Here is a 26,618-nt window from a genome sequence, read left to right on the forward strand (position 1 = left end):
CCCAAAGCTTCACACTGCAGAGGGGAACCAGACAAGGCTGTCCACTCTCACCTTTGCTTTTTGCAATATTCGTTGAACCTCTCGCAGCAGCTGTACGTCAGAACTCTGTTATTAAAGGAATCCACTCATCCATCTCAGAACACAAAATTAATCTCTACGCGGATGACATTTTACTCTATTTGGAAGAACCGCAATCCTCTTTAGAGGAAGTATTTAATCTAATAAACAGCTTCTCTAAATTATCAGACTATTCCATTAACTGGACAAAATCATCAATCCTCCCTTTGACAAAAAACTCTTGGAATCCTGCACACCAAAATCCACAACACCCCTCCACCACAAATACAATTAAATATCTAGGCTTAAATATATCACCAAACTTAAATGAATTAATTAAACTAAATCATGATCCGATGTTGGACAAAGTCACAGAAGATCTGCGGAGATGGAACAATCTCCCCATCTCACTACTTGGCAGGATAGCCTCAGTTAAAATGAAAATCTTACCAAAAATAAACTACTTGTTCTCAATGATACCACTAAAACCACCAAAACAATGGTTTCAAAGATTAGATTCTACAACTACAAAATTCTATACTAGAAATAAAAAACCTAAAATAAGCCTTTCTACCCTTCAAAAAAACAAAGACGAGGGTGGTTTAGAAGCCCCTAATTTCATGCATTATTACTTAGCAAACCAAATACTATATTTAACAGAATGGCTAAATCCAAAAGAATACTACAACACCTGGCTAGAAATAGAACAGTTAGACTGCAAACACATTAAACTCTCTGATCTCCCTTTATCACTGCGACCCTCAAACATCACAACTGCTTTAAAAACCCACTAATTGCCTCCACACTGACTGCATGGTGGAAAGCCCTGGACATCACAAATGGCCAATTAAAAACTAGTATACTCTCTCCAATCTGGCACAACCCCGACTTTAAAAATAAAAAAAACACCACTCTATCTGAAGACATGGGAAGAGAGTGGAATCACTCATCTCCAAGACCTTTTTGAAAATGACAAGATCAGGTCATATAACAATCTAACCCAAGCATTCGATATAAATAAAAGTAACTTTCTACAGTACTTACAAGTAACAGAGACAATAAAGAAAACCACTCCACTAGACTTAACTACGTTACAACCTCCAGAACTGGCTATATATATGAAAAAAATCTCAACAAAATCAAAAAAACTCTCAAAATATACAGAGCGCTTTCGAACACTAACTGTAATTACTTACCAATCGCGAAGTGGGAGGCCGAACTCTCAATCACCCCGAGCACTGATTTCTGGGCAGAAATTTGTTGTAATACTTTTAAGATGACAAAAAACACAAAACCTTCAGCTAATTCAATACAAGGTCCTCCACAGATCCCACATTACCCAACAGAAAATGCATAAAATGGGCTTCTCAGCAACAGACATCTGCTCTCAGTGCACCCAGAATACAGCGGATTCCTATTTACATGCCTTATGGCTTTGCTCCCCAGTTCAACACTTTTGGATTCTAATCACTGAAAAACTGTCCTCCATTTTGGACTACAGAATTCCTTTATCTCCAAATCTTTGTTTGATTGGAGACCTGACAATGCTTCAACCTCCAGCAAACCAATCACAATCAATCCTTGCGGCACTAGCCATAGCAAAAAAAAACAATATTACTAAATTGGAAAGACAAAAAATCCTTAAACATAAACCAATGGCAAAATCTCCTCACAGAATTTATTTCCATGGAAAAGATGTCTGCTCTCAGAAAACAAAAAAAAATAACGTGCTTTGAGGAGCGTTGGACTCCTTTTTTAATTGCATTAAATCTAAATTTTTAAAAGCCTGATGATCTAGCCTGCAAGCGACTGCCAGCACCACTCTTTACTAACGCACTAGCCCAACTGTAGGCCGGGGCCGCCTTGGGCCTCTGGGGTGGTCTTGGTCAGGATGGCTGGGGTGGGTTGCCGGGGTGCCTTGTTGCCTCAGCACGGGTGTGCATTCCTTCTGGGTGTTCACGGGGTCCCGGGGCTGTTTGATTTGGCGCCGTTGCCCCTTGCATGCGCATCTGGTTGGTCTCTGGGGCTGGGGCCCTGCGTGCTCCCCTGCCGCTCCTTCCCCTTGCTCCCTGTCCCCCTGTCTCGTCCTCCCCCCCTCCTCCTCCTTTGCTCTTGCGCCCGCCATCCTGTGGGGTTGGGTTTGGGGGGCTCCCGTTGGCCTGGGGCGCTGGTGGGGGGGCTGTGGCTCCCGCCTGGGGGGCGGGCGGTGCCGTGCCGGGTGGGTTGGCTGGGGGGTGGTCTCGTTGGGGGGCCTGGGGTGGTGGGGTCCTTGGCTCCGGTCCGGGGGGATCCGGGGTGGGGGTAGCTTTGGGGGTGGCTGCTGCCCGGGGTCGGCGATTGCCTCCTGGGTTGCTGGGTGGCGGGGTGTGGCTGTGGGTTGCTCCGTCGGCCCTTGCGGGTCCTTGGCTTGGCTCCCTGGGGCGCACCTTTGCTAGGGATGTCGCTTGCGCGACGGGCTAGGCGGGGCCCCCTCGGGGGCTTTTTGTACGACCGCAATGGCCGGGGTGTGGACGTTATGGCTAGGGGGTGGGGTGAGGGGTGCTATGGGGCCTCCCCGGGGGTCGTATTGGGCGGGTGTGCGGGGGCGCGGCGCATGGTTCCTGGCCCGGTGGATCCGCGTTGGGATTGGCTGGTCTGCTGGCTGGGTGCACCGGGCGCCGTGGGCGCGATTCCGGGGCGGGGGTGCCCCGGGGGCGGATCCTTGGGCTACGTGTCCGGGGAGGTGCTCTCCGGCCATCTGCCCGGGGACCGGCCGCGGCTCGTGGCGGCGCTGCGCAGCCTTGGGCGGGGCGGGGCTGGTGGCCTTGGGCCCGCTGTTGTTTGGGGTGTGCTGGCGTCGGGGGGGTGTCTCGTGCCGGTGCGTGGGTCGTCGGGGATTGCCTCCGTGGGGGGGGGGGGGCTCTATTGGCGCCGTTGGTGTGGGGGGGCGGTTCCGGGCTGGGGGTGCTTCGGTACTCTGGCTTGCCGGTCCGTGGCTGGCGGGATGGCCCTGCTTGGCGGTGGATGGCGTCCTCTCTCGTCGGGGGGGCCGGGGCCGCCTCCCGGTGGAGAGTGTTGTATCGTGGCGCCGGGTGGGCCTGTGCTGGCCCTGGTGCGGGCATGGGCCTCCCCCCCGCTCGGCCGCTCCCCTTGGTGGCGGGGTGGCGTTGCTCCGGGCCGGCGGGCGGCGGGGGTCGCCCCCTGGGGCGCCGGGGGATGTTGTTGGTGCCTGGCTGTGCCCGGGGGTGGGGGGTGTCGCCGTGCTCCGCGGGGCCGGCGCGGTCTGGGGGGTGCCGTGGGGGGGGGTCTCCGGCTGTGCTGTTCCGGGGCCCGCAGTGCCACTTGCCCGTCTGCGCCATCTACCCTCTCGCGTGGCCCGCCACGCGGACGGGCCCGGCTCACACTGGACAGGCCTCCTACATGTTCACTTCACCCCACTCCCAGCTGGTCTGGCTCACTCACAAAATGCACCACACACCAATACCCAACCCTTGGGGGGCTGGATGGTGGGGCTGGGGGTGGAGGGGGCCGCCACCTGTGTTACTATGTAGTGGCGTGGGGGCGGCCCTCCCACCTCTAGTTGCCCTACTAATCCCTCCAATTTTAATCGCATCTCAACATGTCACCCCCCGGAGGGTGTATCATCTTTTACACCCTCCGGCCTATTACACCACATACACATAAATCCACAGAGGCTGGAGGGGGAGCACCGCTCCCCTCCATCCCCCTTCTTTTAATTACACCCCATACATTCACCAAACACACACATTCACACAGGGGATCGGGAAGTGCCTCTCCATTGGGGAATGGAGAGGCACCATAACAGGGTGGTGGGTTGGTACACATATTTGGGCCTCTCCGGTGGGGGCCTGGCCCCTCTGTTGGTGGCTGGGCCACTGCATAGAGCAAAAGCACATCAAGATGGTGCGGTCGGGCGTGGCGGTGGGTCTCGGGGGGGCTTTGCCGGGGTCTCTCCTTGCGGGGTCTTTCCGGGCTGTGTCGGCCGGGTGGGGCGCGGGGGTGCCTCTCCCCCTTGGGTGTGGCTTGGTGCTTGCTTTGTCTCCTGGTGGCCTTGGGGGCGGGCCCCGCGGTGTGCGGGCCCGGGGCGGCCTGCCTCGCCGGTTTGGGGGTGGGTGTGCTGGGGGGGTGCTGGTGTCCTCGCCGGGGTTGGGGCGGGGTTGCTTGGCGCCTCGGGGTGATGCTGTTTACTGGGGGGCGGCGCTAGCTGTTCCGGTGGTGGAGGTTGCTGTCGGCCGCCTGGTGGGTCTATCCTGCCGTTTGCGGACTGGTGGGTGGGTCCGGGGCATCTTTGGCTGGGGGCTGCTGTCCCGCACTTGATGTGTGCCGTTGGGGTGCCTCCGTCCCCGCGGTGGGGATCGCCGGTTGCTCGCGGGCCGGCGGGGGGCGCTGCTCCGTGGCTGGCGCTGTCCGGGGGGCGGCGGGCCCTGGGCTGCTGGCCGTGGGCTGTCCGGGGCTGTGCGGTCCTGCTGGGCCGTGGCCGGGTCCCGGGCGGGGGTGGGGGATGCGTCCCGGGGGGCTTGGCCCGGGGGCTTGCCCTTGGGGGGTCCTGGTCCCGGGGGGTGCTCCTGGGGCCCGGGGTGCTTGGCCTGCTGGCCGGGCCGGTCCTGGCGGGGGTCTTTCGGGGCGGGTGGCGCGTGCCGCGCCCTTGCGTACCTACTGGTACGGCCCCTGCTTGGGCAGTGCCCCGTGAGGTAGGGTGTCGGGGGCCGGAATAGGGGGCCACATCCCGGCGGGGCGGTCTGGCTTGGCCCTTGGAGGGGGCCCTGGCTTTAAAAAAAAAAAAAAGAACTGAAGCTCGTGGCGCGGGCGGCATCAGTGAAGGGTGATCTGGGGCGCCGTGGGGGGCTAGGTTGGGGTGCCTGGGGGCCGGCGGGGAGACTCCCAGCCTTATGCGGCTTGGGGTGTGGTCGTCCTCCCTGGGCGGGCTGCTCCTGGTGCTGCATCCGTTCCGGGTCCTTCTGGCCTGGGGTCGGGCCCCTGCTGGCTCTGGGCTCGCCGGCGGGTGCCCACTGGCTGCCTGTTCGGCGCGGTTCTGGTCGTCTGCTGGGTGTGGGCTTCGGCTCCTCCGCTGGGGCCTCGGGCAGGGAGTTCTCTGGGCCCTCCCCTCGGGGGGGTTAGGCGCGGGGGTGGGGTGGGGGGGTCGATGGGGTGGGGGGTCTGGGGGTTGGGGGTGGGATCGGTGGCGTGGTGCGCTGGGTCCTTGGCTCCTTGGGGCTTTCTCGGGTGTGTATGGGGGGGCGATGGCTGCCTCTCGGCTTGGGATCTTGGGGGCGTTCGGGGGACTGCTTGGCCGTGGGGTGGTCGCCGGGGGCCCTTAGGCTGCCTGCTCTTGCTGCTGGCCTGACTGCTTCTTCGGGCCCGGGGGCGGCTCTTGGGTTTTGCAGTGGCGGTACTTGGAAATACATTTGTCATGGATGCACTGGCCTTGGGCTGTGGGATAACACTCATACTGGGCTCAACCTTAGACACGTTGTTCCCAAATACCTGTTTTATGGAATTTCCACTCACCTCTTCCTCTGTTCACAGCCACCACCATTATTCCTAAACCACACACTGGTCACCAAACTGGCTTGACAACACAACAATAAACACAATATACACAACCACAATTTCACATCGCATCACTTAAAACTATTCCTCACCCATTCCATATCCTATCTTGTATCCCTCTTCCCTGCTAACTTCCCCACCCCCCTCCAACCCCTCACCTTGGTGTAACACTGCCCTCTCTTTTTTACATCCTCCCTTTAATAAAGTATTTCTTACCCTTCCCTAGGGAGGGCTGGTGACGGTCACAATTATGCAATGAAATAAATAAATTTATTTAATTGCAATAATAAAATATGCATTGCTGTCAAAAGATTGCACTTCTTGTAGTGTTAACCTTCGAAAGCATGTGCAGACAAGGTAAAAAAAAAAAAAAAAAAAAAAAAAAAAAAAAAAAAAAAAAAAAAAAAAAAAAAAAGAGATAAAACAACAAAAAAAACGGGGAACGCAGTGACACTCTGCATGTCCGGGAGGAAAAGAAAGTTGCGTGTGAGCAGACTGATAGGAGAGAAACTTGGAGAAACGCCCCGTCTCAGTGTTTTTTATACATATATATACTGTATGTATGTATATATATATATATATATATACAGTATATGTATGTATATATATATATATATATATATATATATACAGTATATGTATGTATATATATATATATATATATATATATATATATATATATATATATATAAGGAAACAATGTTCAGATGTTAGAGTTGTCACTAAAGCAAAAAAAAAAAAAAAAAAGCTTTAAAATCACTCACAGGGTTTTTCTTTTAGAAAAAGGCATTTTTCTCAGCTTTTTGCTTTGAAACTGAAGATTTGTGTAAAATTTGCTCTATTCAACGGCTGATTACAAAAGAATGAAATGAGCCAGAAAACAAATTATTTTTTTTGATGAAAGTAGAGGCGTCAATCTTTCAGAATCTGGTGTCAGATTTCAAATAGTCATAGTAGAAAATATTCTGTGGGTCTCAGTCAAAATGCTCAAAAACGGCTGGCACTGAGGGGGGTAGAAAATCTGATATTGGCTGGCACTGAATGAGTTAAGGGTTAATTCACCTGTTCTCTGGGTTACATGACTTTAATGGTGATCTGTGTATTGTGTGTCCTAGTATTTCTGTTATCTATTCAGCTGTGTTAGCCTACCAGTTGTTATATGTCGTAGGGCTTCCTCGCGTCTCTGAAGGCCCACAGCTTCCCACTGGTTGGTGGTATCCAAGTACATGGTAGCAATGACAGGCAGAGTCATGCCGATCATGTTCTGCTCTCCGCAACCTGTTGGCTGTTTGATCAGGGTTCCCATTGATTTTCCACTGATGGCGTTTTCCACCATTTCTGAAACATCTTCTCTCCCTGCACATAGACATCAAGTTACACATGAGCCAAAGACACAGTGTTAATGTGCTGATCCATTGATAATATAATGAATATCTCTCACCTGTCACTGAAATCAGTACATTATGAGGTGAAAATTGAACCAAGTCTGTTTTTGGTATTCGACTGTTGAAAACAACAGTTTGTATGCCACCTGATGCAAAGAAGAGAAACCCAGATTAAGTTGGAGAACATGTTATTTGCCAAATTAAAATAACATCACTATTTGTTATTTTTTAGCTTTTAAACTCACCTTGTCCTTTATTCACAGGATCCAGAGATATGATTTTTGGGTCACTAATCAATACACCTTCAGACTAGAAAACACAAGATAGCAAACTTACTTTCAGTTGCCTGGGACTGTTTTTCTCAAGCTACTTAAAGAGTAACTAAACCCCTGCTTTCACCTGGCCTACCAATAGGAGGGAAATTCAAAAAATGCCTTTATTATGGGCGGGGCTCCTGGAGCGGTTTAGATACGCCCTGTCTATACTATAAAATCTCCAATGAACAATCTATGCTATGTTAACTAGCTACTCATTACTCAATATACCTCTCTATTCACTCTTCTCTCAATCCAACCTACTCACCACATATTCTAGAGCCCACAGGGGCTAGTTTTTATGAAAAGGGCGGGGCTAACAGCGCTTGTTTGTGAGCAAGATGGCCCCAAAACTTCACATGATCTTGTTCTCAGCCAATAGCAAAAAATCAATTGTAATAGCTAGTTTTCAATCCATAGAGGGCAGTCACTCTGACCTTGGAACAGGATCAATCAAAAGCACGACTTCATATCCAAATAAATTTGTATTCAGCAGAAACAAAAGTTTGGGGGCTTAGTTACTTTTTAAACAAAATCTTTTTAACTTTTGTAAATTAAAGATTGGGACAATTTGGAACAACTATTCAAAACTCATTTCAACCACTATTTAAGCAATGTCATATTTCTATGTGTCAGAAAAGAAGAATTTTACCTACCACCACCCGCAGTACTTTTTTGACACCGTCACTAATCGAGTGTTCACTGACAGCAGCCTTGACCACAATGTCTAATTCTCCTATCTCCATTGGAATGATGACAAAAGGCACAGATACTGAGGTCCGTGCCCCGATTTCGATTTCTTCATCGTGTTTTCCACGTTTGGAGGCTAAACTGCACACTTTTGGATTCTCTACCAGTTCTACTTTCACCTGAAGTAAAAAAAAAAAAGAAGTTGTTGATGAAGTACAGATGTAAAAATCTAAAAGAAAAAATAAAATAGTGATTGCAAAATGAAACTCTCAGCTAACTTAAACAATTTAAAAAGTCAGATACACTCAGTAAGTTGAACAAAATAAATTAACACTGTTTTTAGGAAAAAAATAAAACTGTCCTACCAAGACTGGATCTCGATGATAGTTGTGAATGATTGCCCTAATTTCGAGTTGCTCGTAACGGACAGCAGAATACGGCAGCTTGAGGTCAATGAAGAATTCCTTGCGAGCGATCACCTCTAATGACTGGCTGACACAAATTCCTTTATGGTGAGGAAAGTATAAAACATACAATGAACATTCGAACAACTCGAGGTATAACAGAAAATGAACACGCACAACATTAATAATAATTATAATTGCAACAAAAATTAACGTTTACCATGCACCCTGTTTAGGTTCATCTCTTTTTCTCATTCTGGGTAAAAGCTTGTTGGTCAAATCTGATGATCACTGATCTGGTATATCATAGTAATAAATTAGTGAATTAGTTAAAGCAAAAAAAAAAAAAAAATAGGAACAGCAAAAATTAAATGCGTCTATTACATGCAATGATATGATATATGGAAATACAAGCTTCATGTAGATTAAGTGTTTACAAACCAGTGAGTAAACTATGCATCTATGTATCTATGCAAGGCAGAAAGACTAAAACTATGACTAAAGCTAAAGCTAAAGCTAAAAAATGAATCATGAACACAGGATGTGATGAAACTGTCCGTTGTGCCAATAGAATGTGTATGCTAACGAGGTCCTCCTTGATGTAAGAGTGTTTGGAATGCTCCTGGCAGTTCTTCCTCTGTGGTTCCTTGGTGATAAAAGTGTCATAGGAGGTGCAGATATTGACAAATGTAAATTTGGGACACATAGTAGTGTGCCTTTGAGTCATTGGGTGATTCTTTTAAACACTAGACACCCTCATCAACGGGGGGCAGTTACAGGGTGATAAAGCCTGATCTTGTGTCCCATTTGGGGGTTCTGTCCTCGGTTATTGAGTGGGGAAGGAGGTGCGGTGTTAGTGAATGTGTCCTTTCGCTGTTGTTGGGTCCTTCCACTTCAGCCATATCCACTGGCTACTTGATTCGGTTGCTTCAGACACAGATCTAATGGTCTGCGGCATAACCTGTCCATGGCGGAAGTAGCAGCAAGACCTCTACATCCCACTTAAACTGGACAGACATCTGCTTTCCATCTCCCATCACTCCTATGCCTCTTCAGCAGAGTCCTCCCATGGTACTGTGAGTTTCATGATATACACAGACTTTAGTGAAGAGCACCAGATGACCATGTCTAGTAGCTGCAATGTCAGGGGGAAAGACTAACAGTTGGCCAATGTTCACAAGTATCTTCCAATCACCTGTCATGGCTAGCTGTTTCTGGCTTGGTGGCAAGATGTTTGGGCTTTTACTGTCCCTGCCTATTGTACCCATCTTGATCTCAAGTGCTGCCGTCATGTTCCTGAGGACCTGGCTGTGCTGCATCTCTGTGATTTCCTTTATTGAATTGGGGACCTATCCAAGCTGTACCCCTCCTCACACCCTGAATGTGTGTACACTTGTATATGGTAGACAAGGGTTTCATCACATGCATTTATATATGCAAGCATAAAAGTACATCCTTACCATTGGTGCTTGACAGACTAATGCCTGTTAACACCCAGGTTGTGATTGAATCTTGCAAATAGAATTGTCTTGTGAAGGATGTGGTTTGACTGAAACACAGTACAGTATTACTCAATACACAAATGGTTAATGGAAGATTTAGAATACAAGTTTAACAATAATTAGTGGAGTTTAGTTGAACTCACCAATGTGGAGTTTGTGAAGGGCAAGCAGGAAGTGAGTAGTCATTCCAAAGCCAACTTTCTTCAAAGTTGCTGCGAACATCAATACGCCTGCTGTCCATGTATTTTCCTTTAGTCTCAGCTAAAGAAAAAAACATTGTTTAAATAATTTATTAACAATAAGTGTGATCATGCTAGTTTTGATATTTTTTTGTTGCTGCTTCTTACTGCGAGCCAGTTTGAAGCTATTCTGCTTTTCAGCATCCAACATGGCACGCATCTGCTCACAGCAATCCAGAAACGCATCAACACAGGCTTTACCATCCACAATGTACTTGCTGCGTCTATTGCAGTTGTATGAAAGAGGAGTTTCTCTCATTCCGTCCCGGCAGCACTCAGTTTGTAGTGCACTATTTTCATATTTATTGACTGGAAATTAAGTAAAAAAAAAAGAAAGAAAGAAAAAAAAAACAGATGAAAAAAAAAAAAAAAAGACGATGATGAGAAGAATACAGTGTCAAAGATTCATAATAAAAAGGTTTGAGGAAATTACCCAGACTGGTTGTGACTTCCATAATGGTAACAGCTCGTTTACTTCTTGGTTTCTCAGAGTCTGCACATTTCAGCTCTGAAGAAAATAAAAAAACAAATAAGAAAAATCCTGAGTAAAATACTGGGAATTGGAAACAAATTTGAAGTTTAAAATTATGTTTTCTTTTTTTTTTTTTTTTTTTGGGCTTGCATTACTTTTCCTAATGCATCAACATCCTGTCGGGTTCGGGCAAAGATCTTCAGATTTACTCCACATACCCCACAAGCCGGTAGATACTACCCTGGACCATCAAAGGGAGTTTTCCACACCCAGAACTATTCCAGAAAATTTTAATGTTTTCAGTGAACCATTAAGTTAGTTTGCCTCTTTAAAGGACCGACTGCCATAATTAAAAATAAATGGATAAAAAAATAAATACATACAGATATAGGCCACGAATTAAAAACTTGAATAAATAATTCACTCAATACCTGAATATATATCCATAAATAAATAAATCACAAAATTCATAAATATGTATTGTGTCATAGATACTACTTATGCTCACCGATTAACCAATAGGTGAAAAGTGTGGACAGCCCCGCCCCCTCACCTGTGTAACATTTAATTGTGTGTGCAGATGTGCATTTCTGAAAAAAATAAAAAATAAAAACAATAAATATATAACATGTATGGCATATATTTAGGTATTACGTGATTTATTTATGGCATATCTATTTAGGTATTGAGTGGTTTATTTATTTATTTGTCACATATATCTGGAGGTAGTTTTTTTTTATTTTATTTTTTTAATTATGACAGAGCTGGTCCTCCATATGCCTCTACTTTGGTGTTATTTCATGAAACAGAAATACTAGACAGTAGGGTATGTAATTTACCTTGTCTGTAAGGAGTCCCAGGTACAGAGCTGGTCTCAAACACCAATCCAGCATCATAAAAGACCCCCATGCTGTCCTTCCCTCCACCTGGAGTGCAGCCTGTGTCGTACTTTTCTACTTCATCCCAAACCTAAAAATCAGTCAAAATAAGACTTTTATTTATTTGTTCCTGAATAAAATTGGCATAAAAAAAGATAAATATATCATTATATAAGTGGGCCAATGCTATTTTCAAATGTTCCTAAAGTGAACTTTATTAGATGTTTAAAAATATTTGATGCCATTCTCTCTACGCTTCTGAAGATTGTCCTATTGATACTTGGAATTGGTTGCTGGAATGTTTGTTGGTTTAGAAAAGGAGAAGGGTTGCAATTACTTTTTTCTGTGTGAGGCGAAATTTATTGTTTAGGACATAGACGCCTTTGTCAACTGCCACTAATCCCACTTTGGCTCCTGGATCTCCTGTGACTTTCATTTCAAAGGACTTGCCAGGCAGGAAGGATGGAGGAGGATCCACTACTTCGAGTGTCAGCTAAACATAAACAAAAGAACTGTTATCATATCATCAATCTGTACAGTAACATGAACTGCAAACTCTTACTAATTACTGGCTCTTAAACACCTTAGCAATCCCATGTCAACTCTCCTACTTTTCTTACCGAGCCCATACAGGAGTCTTTGACATCCAGCCACACAGAGTCTGACACTACTTCAGTGTCATCTAGATGATAGTAGGCAACGATGCGGAATGATGGCAACATTTCGTTGGTTACACGGATGTTTATGGGTATAAGGACTTGGCCTTGTATCTTCTCCCTTCCAGATTTCACCAGCTGACCTTTGCTTAGGATCTAGGGACAAAAATTAACACTTCATGCAACAGAATCAAGCACCTGTTCCATTGTTACAGAAAATCCTAGCCTTCTCTCTCGTCAATAGAGTATAAAATATTTTCTTTACCTCATATGCCAATATGTAAAGTAAACATTAATAATTACAGTAAATCAAATTAGTGGGTATTTGATTCCTAAGGATGCCCAACTAATACAGCATGAGAAGTCTTTTGTGTTTGCGTGTGTGTGTGTGTGTGTGTGTATCAGGCCATAATGATGTATTGGATGACATTAAATTATGCCAGACACTATTGAAAGTCCAGTTGTAAACTGCATTTAACTGCCTCTGCATCATCATTTTTGTCAAATGAATACCAGAAGATAAAGTCATTGTTGAAATTAGATTTTCAAAAGCCATCACAAGCCATATACACTTTGGCAATACACCAATGTCTCACCAGGTATGTGACGTCCCTATCCTGGGCGAGCTGTTTGTTGAGGTACAAGAAGACTGGCAGGTTTTTCCCCACATCCAGGTTGTACGATTGCACACCTGATGGAAAGGTAATATTCCTTGCAATGAAAGCAATTCTGTTCACTAATTGTGGAAGTTATAGCAGATCGTTCCATACCAATGTGAATGTAGCTGGAGGATTTGGTGGTGTAGGAGGAAGCGGTAAATTGGGCTGAAGCTTGTTTCTCCTCTGACAAACCTGATACCATTGTCTTGGCCTATAATTAGGAGTTCAAAAAGAAACAAATACATTTTTCTTTTGTGGGAATTGATCTTTACCACCCCAACTGGAAATGTTTCATTGTTATTTGACGTAGGAAGAAGAATGAATTTAAAGCATCACACAAGTGAATGTTAGAAATCTGGAAAATGTAAACAAAGACTTACGGTGATGTCCAAACGGTCGTTCCTTCCTCCTGTTTTGACAGTCAGCCTTGCTATACCATTGTTCTCACTTATTCCCTCCACCTCACCAGGATTAACCACCACAGGAATTCCCGCAGCAGGAGTCTCATCGGGGTTAGTAACTTTAACCTGCCCTCAGAGGAAACAGATAGTTATGAAATTCATAGGAGGCTGCAATAAAAATTATGACTGGGACTCTTGCAAGTGTGGATCACCCACTGTGGAATGAGCAAATAATTCTATGGCTTAAATGATCATAAATCCATGAATGTTTTGTTCCATTGTGTAGTAGTCAGTTAGTGAATTACCATGACATCAAAGGTCATCCCTGGTTTGAAATACTTGGGAGTCCTTGCGAATTGGATGGAGTATGGAGACTTTACAATCTTGATATCTGTTAATTCTGCCTCCACCATTTCACTGCCTATGGCCAAACAAGACATGACAGACACACACACAGACAAGCTGAGTAACTCAGTTTTTCTAGGGATTAGCTTTTTGCCAAAATCCAATATGCAGATGTTTTACAAAACTCAGTTTTCCAATATTTATATTTATTGCAAATATAAGCCAATGATATCAGTGGGATGATAATAAAACCTATCTTTATAAAAAAAAGAGATTTTTTTCTAATTGATTACCAAAACATTACTGTTACATATATTGATATATCAATTAAAATGTAATGTATGTAATGGTGTGCCTCAAGTTTCGTGTTTCTGAATTTACTTTGTTTATGGTGTTTCAATGCCAACTAGTGGTGAAAAAAAAATACTGTTTGGGTTTCCTACCCTACCTTTCAATTCGAATCATTTTCTGACGCAAACAAAGTCCAAGGCTATACTTGCGCGAGCTTTCGGACCGAGGAGAAATTACTTGTTAACCTCCATTCTGTTTGCTGCATGTTTTTAAATGCTTTCAGTAGGTAGACAGTGTTTATTATGTGTTTCCTGTTTCGTACATATTTAGCTCGCTCATGATTAAAGGCTAAGCTATTAATAATTGCTAGCTATGATAATCAACTTGCACCATATGCACATATCATATAACAAATGTTATATGATATATTTTTATATATATATAAATATATATATAAATAGATATATATATCCACGTACGGGCCACTCTCTGTGTTTGGTGAGTCGTGGCCTAGTGGTTAAAAAAGCGGGTTTGTAATTGGAGGGCCACCAGTTTGAATCTCACCCAGGCCATCAGGCCATCGCTGTGGGATGTTGAGCAAGTCCCTTAACCCCAATCCAACAGCTCCACGGGCACCTGCAATTGGCAGCCCACCACTAACAATTTCACTACGGTGATAAATAAAGGTTACATTATTATTATTTGTTGCACAATGACAATATTGAATGGTTATTTTATTTTGTACTGTCAGTTTCACTGTTCACATTGTCACAAACTCCTTGTTTGTTGTGGAGTTCTTACAACTGTTTAACTGCTTAGACAATTATCCTGGACGACTACTGAGACCTAGACAGCTGTCATTTGAGACAACATACTAAAAACGAACATAGTTCTTTTTCCATTACTGAAGTTGAAATATAACTTTCAATATGCACAGATGTGGGTCATCCTAAAGTAGACTTAGCTAGGGTGACCATACGTCCAGTTTTACCCAGACAGCTCCTCTTTTTACGTCTTGTCCGGACCATCCTGCCGGATTTTATAAATAGATGAAAATGTCAGAGTTTCCCAGGGACCCTGAACGCATCTTGCGGAACACATTTATTTAAAAGCTATAAATTGCTCCATCAAAGAAAATCCACCACTTTCTGAAAGCTAATGAGTTCCTTAGAGCCACAGTACACAGTAGATTCAATAAAACTTTGAGTAATTTGAGTATGCCGAGGTCGGCCCAAGTCTCCTCTTTTGTAAAAATCATAATATGGTCACTCTAGCTTAACATATCACTTTCATGGAGATATTAAAAAATATAACCTAAAATTAGGTTAGGGAGGGGGCTTTATGTCTATTTCCTGTACAGTATTGGCATAAAGCTAATATGAATCATCTCTGCTTTTTAATGTATAAATTCAGATCCAAGAAAAAAAGATTAGTCTTCTGTACAATTTGAACATATAGAAGTTCACATCCTCTCAATGCTTACCGCTCTTTGTCAACACACTGACAGACACAAATATGAAGTCCCCTACAAGTGAATCTATTTTGTTGAAGATCTGCGTGATGTGGTCCCGTTCCAGGGTGACTGCTCCCACTCCTTTAGAGATCTAAGAAATTCAAGCAAATCATGCATTAGACAGAGATGCAGAAATTTCAGTGGTTTTATCTTAAGGTTTTCTTAGCTTTGTCCTTAACTAACTTTAGGGATGCATTCTCACATGTAGCCTGTTTGCTTTGTTATAATTCAGAAAGAAAATCGATATGATATTTGGATATTTAATTTGGGTCGTTTGTGTTCACAAGGCCTGTAGCAGTACAAAGTTGTAAACATAGGCCTTTCGCAGAGCAGCTCTCTCATTGGTCAGACATTCCAGATGAAAAATTTACAGGTAAAACAGCAATACAGCATTCTCCAGAGTTGGATGAGGGAAAGTCAATAAAGCAGTTATATACGTTTGGAATGGATACTGTAGATCTGGAACTTTGTCCTTTGTTATGGCTGACTTGATACACATAAAAATCACGCCGGGTGCATCACACGGGTGGGTTCTGCTGAATTTATTAAGTTTTGCATGTTATTGTTCAACATTGATGTGATTGAAATGTGCAGTTAATTCTAAAGACATGAAGTGGGCGTTATTCGTTGTATATTAAGTAAGAGAGTTGATTCTAAAACTAGAGTAGAACAAGCACTGAAACATGTACAGAAGAAGGTTAAGCCAGCTTAGATAAGACAATATTGGCTTCAGTTTGTTTTGAGTGTAAGGTCAGAAGGTTTCAGTCTCTCTCTGCAACAATAGGTGAGGCAGCTAACGCAGCCCATACCCTCTAATGCAGCAGTGCCGGACTCCAGTCCTCGAGGGCCGGATTCCTGAGACTTTTAAATGTCTCCCTGCTCCAACACACCTGAATCAACTGAATTGCTTGTTATCATGCTTCTGCAGAGCTTGATGACAACACATTGCTTTCAACGAAAGCAGAACACTCTGCTCTCAGTTTGCTGATCTTCTGGAAGTTCCAAACGTGCTTCGAAGTACAACAGGAGGTAGAGCGTTCAGCTACCAGGGTCCTTTGGAACCAGCTCCCAGTCTTAGGAGCGAATTCACTAAAGGTTTAGTGGTATTAAAAAGTGTGCATATATCACTACACGCACTAATAAGGAGTACAAACTCCAGGGAATCAGGACTGTGCGTCTTCAGTGCGTCACAATGCGCCCCCAATCCATTTAGCACGTTTCCCTCTGATGAATATGTAAAGTAGGCGGATCTCATAAGGGGCACAAAAAATGGGAGGAGGACATGCAGTAGATCATCTTCAAACTCAGATCAATGGCAGATCAATACGAACTGATGGAGCAGCCACATTAAATTAGAAGGAAAAACATCTTTAGATTTTAAAGTTTTTTTTTTTTTAAACATTTTTTTTGTTTATTTAGTTTTCTACATTATTAAGTGTTTGAGCAGCACACAGAGAAGTCCATCTGCCTCCAATTTAACTCCCTCAAATGTCATTTTGTGCTTCTGTGCACTCACGTCTCCACATTAAATGACCAAAACGCTCATATAAACAGGGTGGTCTTCACCACTTCTGCATGTACACTAATCAGTGCTGCAGTGAATTCATCGCAGCAGGTAAGGAAACTGTGTCACCACAGGATTTAGGTACGCAACTGGTTTACCACCCTTTATTTCAGATCTTAGTGAATCCGCCCCTCAGTACGGGAGGCTGCTACCCTCTCCACTTTTAAGGCTAAACTCAAAACCTACTTATTTGCTAAAGCGTATACCGTATATTAGCCTTAACCTAACCACGAGAGCGGACAGGGTCCCTTCTGTAATGGCCGCATTTACAGGCCATTACGTGGGGCCATTGCAGATAAAGTCTCGTCTGTAATGGCCGCATTTCAGACCATGGAGATGCTGTTAGATGTTAACCCACTAGGAACAAAGCCCAAAACCATGCAGGCAGACCTGCTAATAGTGTATCATGTTTTTCTGCAGTCTGTGCCTTCTCCTCGCCCTTCTCTCTCTTTTCTGTTTAAGGTGTCTTGAAGCTGAAGCTGGCAGTTCCTGATCTGTGGCTCAACTCGTCTGAAATACTCTGTTGTTCTATCTCTCTGTCCTATTCTGTTCTCTTCCTTCTGTCCACTAACCCCAAACAGTCAAAGCAGATGGCTGCCAACTCTGAACTTGGTTCTGCTGGAGATTTCTACCTGTTTTTTCTTCTCACTGTCGCTGATGCTTGTTCATGTGGATTTATTGGCTTTTTTCCTTTTTATTACAAAATTTATATTTTGATTGCACTTTGAGATGACTTTTATTGTAATTAGCGCTATATAAATAAAGATTAAATTGAATTGAATTTCTCTTCACTGGCTTTCAGTGGCAGCTCGAATCAATTTAAAAACAGTTTTTTTGGTTTACAAAGCAGTGACTGTCTATCTGGAATCGCTCTACACTCCCTCTTGCTCATGACACTTGCGCTGGTGCTCCCAGCCCAGCGCAACTCTAGTAACCTAGCTAGACTCTTTCCCTACTTTGTTCCCAAATGGTGCAATGAATTACAGAACTCTGTTCGATCCGCAGAGTCCCTTTCTGATTGTGAGAGATGTCTGAAGACACAACTGTTCAGGGACCACCGTAACATTTTGTCGTTACGGGTAGAATGAGTCAGATGGTCCAAGCTCTTTGTAAATATTCAGCACAGACAATGTTGAGAGTTGTTGAATGTTGATTGTTGAACAATTTACCATTGTTGATATATGTTGAATTGTTACTTGTGGTTAGCTGTGGTTACAATTTGTTTAAAAAAAAAAAGGCTGATCTTCTAGTACTAGATGGCGGCACTTGCAGCCAATCAAACTTGAAGCACTTTGTTGCACTTACTAAGGGTTTTCCCTCCAGCCTAAATTCTTGCTTGTGTTGTGCGTTGCTTTGGACAAAAGTGTCAACTACATGAAATTGTAGAACTGTAGCTGTTGCTTATACTGCCAATGTCCTGGTGTAAACAATACTAGTCAAAGGACGTCCGAGCTCTATTGAGCAACAAGAGCATGTGTGGCTAGTTTGTTTTTGCGTGTTTCTAAGGTTACACTACCAGTGTTACATAAATGAAGAAAATATCAAGTTCTACCGTGAATCCAGACTGTACAAAAATGACATACCCCATCTAATGAGACTAAGACGCGCCGCCTCAAGTATTCATCGATGACAACGGGCTGTGATGTGCATCTTTCCGTACATCACGTATTCACACACACTACAGGTTGTGCATCCGGACAGCTCAACTCTAAGCAGCTCATTAGACATTTCGATGAGGCATCTGACCTTCTACTGTTTTGTTTGTTTTGGTTGACAGCTGGCAGGCGGGTGTATAACTACTCCCCTTTATTGGTGGATAAATCAGTGATGTCGGTTTCTGGGTACGTTACGTTCTCATTGCTAACATCGCTAACAAACCACTAACAGTGTCAAATGGAAGCAAGCCGAGACCACCTTTTCTAGGTCATCTGAGACCACTTGTTTTATACCGCTACAGAGAGCGATTGCTGTGTTCACATACGTATGTCCAAACAAATTGATCTTTGAGAAAAGGCTCTCTGAGTCAAAACAAACAGGCAGGTGTGAATATGTCCAAAGTTTAATTGGAAAAACTTACAGTCACTCTCTGCAGAGATTTTGGAAAGGTCTTTCTTTTTTTGTTAGTGATGGCTCCAAATACCACAAAAGCTGTCCCATCCACTGCTTCACCAAATAAATACCTAAAGACCACAAGACAAAATTATCTTTAAAGTGTAACTACATCCTGAAGTGTAGGCCAACGTATAGGCTGTAATTTAAAAAGAAAGCCTTGATTATGGGAGTGGTTTCTAGAGCAGTTAGGACACGCCCAGTCACTCTCCAGCTGGGTGAACAGTTGTGGTTCATGAGGAAAGCTGCCTCCAAAACATCATCAGCCTCCATCTCAGCAAAAAGCTAATTTCACTTGTAATAACCAGGACTCAATCCATTGAGGGAAGTCATTCTTCCATTTTTAAAAAAAAAAAAAAAAAAAATACCTTAAATTAAAAATAACTAGGCTACAATGTCAAGAGCTGGACACAAATCAATCAACATTTACTTTTTTGGCATAGTGTTACAATTAAAATGATTTAGTTATAAAAACCAGGATGATTCACAGGTTATAATGCTAGAGGGGTTCTCAGCAATTCAACGAGCTGCTTAGTTCATTTAACAAGTGTGAACAGCCTCCACTCAATGCATAAGTCAGTCCCACTTTAACATGAAAGTTTACACATTTTTGTCAAAGAAAAATCCTGAAGCTCCTTTGTAAAATGGTTTGCTAACCACTTTTGGGTCCTGACCCATGAGTTAAGAACCAACCACAAATTCCCTAGAAAAAAGCTCTTTACGTACCTCGCCTTGATGTTGACTGTAAATTTGGGACTATCCACTTGGAAGAACGAAACCACAGGTTCCAGTTTTACCTCCAAACTGGGAAGTACTGTTTCGGTAAAATATCGAGACCGTTAAAATACACACAGTCTATGAAAAGGGTCAATTATCATAATAATAAGTTAATGTACTTACCATATTCTTTGACCTCAAAATTAGAATAAAAGCTCTGCTGTGGGTTTGTTTGAAACCTTGCCACCAACTTCCACACCCCACGACTGCACAGAAAGACAGACAACACAAAACTCTCATTAAGAAGAAATTTAAAATGTAGTTTTACCACTGCAACATCAAAGGTGGTTTTTATGCATGCCTTGGGTTTAATAAGTGATATTAAAAGTTATAGCTATATTTCTAACATGTATTTCTCCTCCCACCTCTTTCCTTCTTCCTCACAATGTTTCCCTTCACTGCATCCATGAACATCCTCACTGGCCTTCATTGTCTTCTCTGGCCTTAGCATCTTTTTCCCTACATAATAATCAAATCTACTCACAATACCAAACCATCTTAGTCTCATCACTCATGCAGTTCCACTAAACTGTCTGAGAACAGTTGTCCCTTTGATGCAGTCTTTACTAATTGATCTCATTCATTCTGCTAACTCAGTAACTTAAAACCTCAACATTTGTAACTCCAGTTATAAATGTTGAAGTCCAGTTCAGCCTAGTGTCTTTTTCTTCGTGCCCTCTCTAAACCATACACTGCTGCTCTCCATACTTTCCTGTAGACCTTCTCAGTTCAATGTAGCCTGGGATCAAAGTGAAATACTTACGTTACAAGGTCAGGGACATAATAATTTCCAGCATGAATGCCTGATTTCAAAGTTTTTGTCGTTTGTGGTAAGACGATGCCATCAGGAGTCTGAAAGTAAAAATATTTAGTTTACTGCCACATTTGATGGGTTGAGGTTTTGTGCTTTATAACATTTACTAAATTGTTTCAGTGGAGTAAAGAGTGTGAATTCTCTCTTATAAATAAACGTAGTAGTTTCAAACCTCATTTGGGTTCCTCTTTCTGCTGATTTTCATTATGAGTTAGTCAGTCTGGTTTTATTTATTTTCTAAGTATTTTGTTGGTATTTAGTTGGTTTTCTAGTTTGTTTGTTTCTGTGCTTCATGGATTCTGTTTGTGTCTACAATCTTTTTTGTTAGTATGTCTGTGCTGTGCCGTTTCCACTCAACTTTGCCTCATCTCTCGAGTGCCTTGCTTCACTATTTGAGGAAGTGGTTTTACACAGTGTTTGCTTTGTCATTGGTCTGTGATTTCTTCCCTACCTGATCGGTATGTGTATTTGTCAGTCACAGACATCAGAAGAACAGGAGAAAATTGTTTTGCAAGTGTACATGCAGACCTTATAATGTGCCATTTCTTTCAAATTTTTTTCAGCCGTTCTGCCTTTGCCATTATGTTCTTGCTAGAAAGATTATGACTGCATTCCTGAATGAATAAAATGTTACATATAAGAAAACCACCTCTGATTGGTCAACTGTCTGGACACACATGGCTGGTTTCGCTCTACGACCTCATTCTTTTCATGCACAAGTGTGGCACAAACACATGCACAGGCTTTCTCAGTATTCTAAGAGATGATACATAATTTATGAACATCACGGTGACACTTTTAATATTGGAGGGATTCCTGGAACACCTGGGAGACTTAGGATGTCTGAGTCAGTCAGTCAGTCAGATCCTTAGCTTTTTGTTTGTACTTTTCTTTATCTTTGTTGTGTTCTTTGGTTGGTATTTGTTTTTCTAATAAATTGTATTTATGTCTGAATTTCGGTCGTCCAACTCTTCACCTCATGACATTTACTACTGTGAGGTTTTTTATTTAGAATGTATATCTGAGACTAAATTTAAATCCTCATCAGTTTTTTATATCAAAGGTTTTGGCAGCATGCTTTTGTCAATTTCAGTTAGACTTTGAAATCTCTAATGCAAAAAATAATGCAATCCCAAAAAGAATAGCTTTTTGTTATCAAACTGGACTCATCTGAAAAGAAAGTCACAATACCTCAATATCAATATCTATACTGGTCCCAACTCCGCCATCCACTGTCCTCTCCAGAGGCGTCATTTGGGGCGTGAGTGCAAACATCCTGAAACGAACTGACACCAAAGAGAAAACACTGGTCAATGCCTCGTGATGGATGTCAGCATGTCAATCACAAGTTAAAATAAAACAATAAATGAAAGTCTGTAAATGTTTAGAAACTTTTTTTTGTTTTGCCTATGGAAACAGTTACTGTTAACATTAAAAATGAATCAAATCCTTTCTGATTTGTATAGTGTAGATCACTTGAATGATTACAGTGAGAGTCAAATAATAGGCTACAAAATATAACAAGAAACTTCCGGTGTTGTGGTGAGCAACTTGGCAGCCTAGAGTCTGAGCCTCTGGGTACCAGACTTTATTTCCCCTTAATTCAACTGACAATAGACTCTGCAATAAAGTAAAAACAACTGAATTATCAGCGGGCACAAAGTTAAGAAAGAAAGACACAGATGACAATTTCCTGCTTGCTCTCAGAGTAGAAGGACGCTATTTTTCCCTCTCCCTCATTTCCCTGCTTGCTGCTCTTTTGTCTTGTTTCGTCTTGTTTAAATCTAACAGGAGCCTCTATCAACATCCTGATCCTGAATCTAATCATGGAATTGATTATATGGACTTTTTTCGTTTTTGGTCAAATCTCTCTACTAGAAGGATGGGCAATGAGAGAGTTTGCAAGTCCTGAGGACATGGAAGACGTCCACCACCAAATTGGAATTTATGATATAGGGTCTTCTGCTGATTGGATCTGGCATTTTCCTGATCTATTGCAAAGTTGTATTACGTTGGCAGCACGACTGGAAGCCACAGTTAACGACGTAAGGAGCCAAACTCTCCGAACTCTCTCAGATGGATTCCACCGTGGAAGTTTAAGAGAAGGATCGTTTGTCTCACAGGAAATGGCCACACTATTGTATTACTTATTGAACTGACCAGGAACAGAACAGTAGGGCTGGCAGCCATGTTATGGCTAGCCCGTCTCAAAACACCTTCTCTATTCTCATTCGGCCCCTCCCTGAATGAACAGCCTGTGGTCTGTTTTCTTCTCTCCAAACTCTCCAAGGATGGAAAGTTGACAAGACGCTCTGACCTTACCCTCACTTTTCATGTACACCTGAACCCGGCTCTGCCAACGAACTCTCGAGGTCATCTCTATGTGAGAGTCAGCAGCAGAGTCTGAGAAAACAGGCTTATCTAAAAGAGCACTTTCACTCCTCCTACATCACCACATATCCTGTCTTTGTCACCGTCTCCTCTGGCTCCATCCCTCCTCCTTCCCAGCGGTTAGCAGTAGGAGGTGCGCCATAAGGGCAGCGCCATACTGTGGCTGACCTGCGAACTCCCCATCCTAAAGATCCATTCCCTGTGCTAACGTGCTATTGTATTGAATTGTATGTTGTGTTTGTTGTGTTTTTGTTGCAATGCTTGCTGGAGAGTTTTTTCATGATCCCAAACTCCGCCCCTCTCTACAAGGGTCTAGTTTGGTTTTTGCCTTTTTTATCTCTTCTTCTCACCCATTGTTTATTTATTTATTTATTTATTTATTTTTATTTATTCAGTTTATTTCTGACATGGTTACATTCACTTTCTCATCTAAGAAACGGAGCGCTGCTTTTGCTGGCTGTTCCCCAGTACTCCCGTACCTGTCCCCCATGTGATATGTTATTATTCTTCATGTTTCTTGGTCAGGATGTAACTGAAACTGAATTTCCCCTCATGGATTAATAAAGTACAATCAATCAATCAATCAATCAATCAATCAATCAAGAAACTGATAAAAGAAGCTGTAGTAGGCCAGGATTGAGCTCAGGAAAATTGCGGCCGCAAAGTAACTAAAAAATCGGATATTATTTTGAAGGTATTGAGTGAAGTGCCGGTGTGTTGTACCAACATCAGGATTAATGACGTCCCCAGTTTAAGTCACATGACTATTTGACAACAATTTTGTCATAGTTAATGGTGGAGTCAAACTTGGAAACACCATTTTCAACCTTTGTGAGTAATTTATTCTGTTTTTTGGAAGAAATACTTCAGATTTATTGATCTATGAGCCCGACTATAAAAATGTTGGTCATCGCCCGCCGCAGCTTTAATATTAGCCCTACGTATTGAGGAAATCTTTAAAAATCGCCTTGTTTACGTCCCACATTTTTCTCAAAAAACTCTGATGATCCAGTGAGCCAATGAAATAATACTTAAATTCATCGACTACCATATATCAATGATGCAAAGCCTAAAATAGGATTAATAAACTCTTGCTTTAAGCCTTTGATAACTGTGATAACAGTAGCGATCAGACCCACCTGTGCTGTCTGGGGTGTACAGGGGCTTGTCTGTTTGTATGAAGATGTACCCAGATTGGAAAGTGACCAGGACGACTTTCTGCAACAATCGGTCATCAAACTGGGCCTTGAGGTAAACATACTGCTTCACTTTGGGGTCTGGATTAAAGGAGTTGGGTGGAAGCTGAAACAATGCATGAGAAACAAAGTGAATAAAGTGTCAAGGCTTTAGATATTCCTAACAAAAAGTGGAAAAACTGCAACAATGTAGACATTGGAATTATTCTTTGAAATAACACTGTGTCCGGTACCAACTTGATTCACTTCCCCAAATGTTAAGGTGAGAAAAGTTTAACATTTTTTATCTATAGTCCTGGATTCCAATGGAAGTTAGTAAAGATTGTTTTTTTTTCTTAAAAGGGTTTTTGATTTACCGTTATTTTTCCAAACTCCTGGTAATACTTGCTGCTCGTCAGGACTACAGATGTGGACTTCAGCTCTATGGTGTTAGTGGGATGATTCCAGATGCTGATTGTGACTGGGATGTCTCCTCCACTGCAACCTTGACATTCCACAAAGATGTTTTCTGTTGTTCCCACCCGTAACAGGTTTGGGGCAGACATGATTTTCCTTCATTGATGATCAAACATAAAAAACAAACAAATGAGTGAATACGTATATATATATATATATATATATATATATATATATATATATATTCACTAAGATTTAGTGGTCAAACACAGTAAACTGTAAACCAACTGTAAAAAACAAACAAACAAAAAAAACACAAGTAATGCAGTGATTTACAGAGAATATTACAACTCTGCACAGACAGAGCACAGCTACCACAGCGTATCTACACAGAACACATTCCCTGCTGTTATTCTTCTGTGCTGGCAATGCCATTTAAAAATTGGCCAACAATTATCCTTAACTAGGTCCTCACTGTGTTTATCTGTTTACTTAAACTAAAAAAAAAGAATTCACAAAAATGAGTGATCTATTATTTGTCTTGGAAATGATCAATACAAAGTTATTAGTGAGTCTCTTGTCTACAGTGTTTGCTCATCTTGGTGAAATCCAGCATTGCACAAAGAAAGCAATATTTGGGTATTGCATGAAAACTCCATTACCTTGACCCACACAGGGTTCAAACTACCAACTGCATGTAAATAACGAGAGGGAACATATGGTTTTGATGAAAGAAAGCTTCTAAAATATTTTTAGTGTTCGTCAACTACAGTGAATTTCATCAATTTTGCTTTGATACCCCATTTCTGTTCATAACACAACACCAGTTTTACCTGGTCCTCAAATATTTAGCTTCTGCATATAATGCAAATATTTAATTGTAATGGTATACTGCCATTAATGCTTCTATTTACTGTATACAAAATAATGTAATACTCCTGCAGTTAAATATGTAGCTGTAGGTAGTGCAATATTTTCAAAGCAGTGTTTTTTTTTTCTTTTTTCTTTTTTTCAAAATCTTGGTATATTTGTATTGTTATTATTTTTTTTTATTTTGATTTATCTTATTTTTTCTACTGTAATGTGTGCACTTGTACTTAGTCCTTTAATAAATTATGTAAGTTTTCTTTTTTCTTTCTTTGCCTTTCTTTTTTTTTTTTTTTTTTTCATAATTTATTTTTTTAAACAGGAAGATCTTACATGGTCCAACATCTTACCAATTTCTAAACATTACAGCACAACATATATCTGCATACACATATATACAAATAACCCAACAGTGCAAAGCAGTGTTTTTGTTAAGTTTGATGGTAACTACAGAATTCCACAAAGCATAACTTATGCTTACAGTGCTCTACTTTGTGCTATACCAAAGTGAAGGCACAAATATTTCTACATATAAAATGTTGTACCAGAAATGTAAATAATGATCAAATTAAATGATCAAATTCAAACCAATAACTCAGATATTGACAGAATTCCGAACAATAATGGTATGATCAACATCAAACATGTATTTGAATTCAATGTGAAAGAGCACAGCAGGTCTGCTTACAGTGGAGCTCCGTCCCCCAGGGAGACAAGGGCCAGCGAGGCCAGCAGTAGCAGACTCCAACTCATCCTCCTTCCTGCAGTCAGAGAAACTTAATTTTCTCAGCAGCTGAGTCCTTTTATCTGCTCAGCTCCCTCCTGTAATCCAAACTTGTCATTTCCCAGCATCGGTCGGGACAAAGTTCAGCTACAATAAACATTGACTTCTCTGAGGAAAAGAGTAAATATCAGGTGATCAATACTAGTTTTATTTTACCTGATTTTCAACCATGGATTCAAAAAAACAAAAATGCAAAAATCCTCCAACACAACAGGCACAGCTTAACTACATCCAACCTGTGTCCCTTTCCTCTATCCTTTGATCTGATGATTCAGATCAGGTGATTTAATCCGTGTGCCCTTCATTCTTTGGTTATTTGATTTCATTTTATTTCTTAAAATCAGTTCCCACAATCCACAAACAT

General features: G+C 42.4%; 1 protein-coding gene across 1 annotated transcript in view; it reads right to left on the reverse strand.

Moving 5' to 3' along the window:
• Positions 1–26,618, reverse strand: part of LOC114458911 (complement C3-like) — a 60,088-nt gene that overhangs the window by 18,784 nt on the left and 14,686 nt on the right. Inside the window, exons 5-27 of the mRNA XM_028441327.1 lie at positions 24,151–24,288; positions 21,812–21,906; positions 20,570–20,658; positions 19,930–20,012; positions 19,756–19,843; positions 18,998–19,100; positions 15,327–15,447; positions 13,513–13,628; positions 13,187–13,333; positions 12,918–13,017; positions 12,744–12,838; positions 12,112–12,303; positions 11,829–11,984; positions 11,453–11,582; positions 10,575–10,649; positions 10,250–10,450; positions 10,046–10,163; positions 9,861–9,949; positions 8,362–8,501; positions 7,963–8,175; positions 7,238–7,301; positions 7,049–7,138; positions 6,757–6,963 (exon numbers count right to left, since the gene is read on the reverse strand). Of these exons, the coding sequence (XP_028297128.1) occupies positions 6,757–6,963; positions 7,049–7,138; positions 7,238–7,301; positions 7,963–8,175; positions 8,362–8,501; positions 9,861–9,949; positions 10,046–10,163; positions 10,250–10,450; positions 10,575–10,649; positions 11,453–11,582; positions 11,829–11,984; positions 12,112–12,303; positions 12,744–12,838; positions 12,918–13,017; positions 13,187–13,333; positions 13,513–13,628; positions 15,327–15,447; positions 18,998–19,100; positions 19,756–19,843; positions 19,930–20,012; positions 20,570–20,658; positions 21,812–21,906; positions 24,151–24,288 (2,850 nt within the window). The remainder of the gene's footprint in view (positions 1–6,756; positions 6,964–7,048; positions 7,139–7,237; positions 7,302–7,962; positions 8,176–8,361; positions 8,502–9,860; positions 9,950–10,045; positions 10,164–10,249; positions 10,451–10,574; positions 10,650–11,452; positions 11,583–11,828; positions 11,985–12,111; positions 12,304–12,743; positions 12,839–12,917; positions 13,018–13,186; positions 13,334–13,512; positions 13,629–15,326; positions 15,448–18,997; positions 19,101–19,755; positions 19,844–19,929; positions 20,013–20,569; positions 20,659–21,811; positions 21,907–24,150; positions 24,289–26,618) is intronic.

This window comes from Gouania willdenowi, chromosome 1 (assembly GCF_900634775.1).
Source record: "Gouania willdenowi chromosome 1, fGouWil2.1, whole genome shotgun sequence".
NCBI lineage: Eukaryota > Metazoa > Chordata > Actinopteri > Blenniiformes > Gobiesocidae > Gouania > Gouania willdenowi.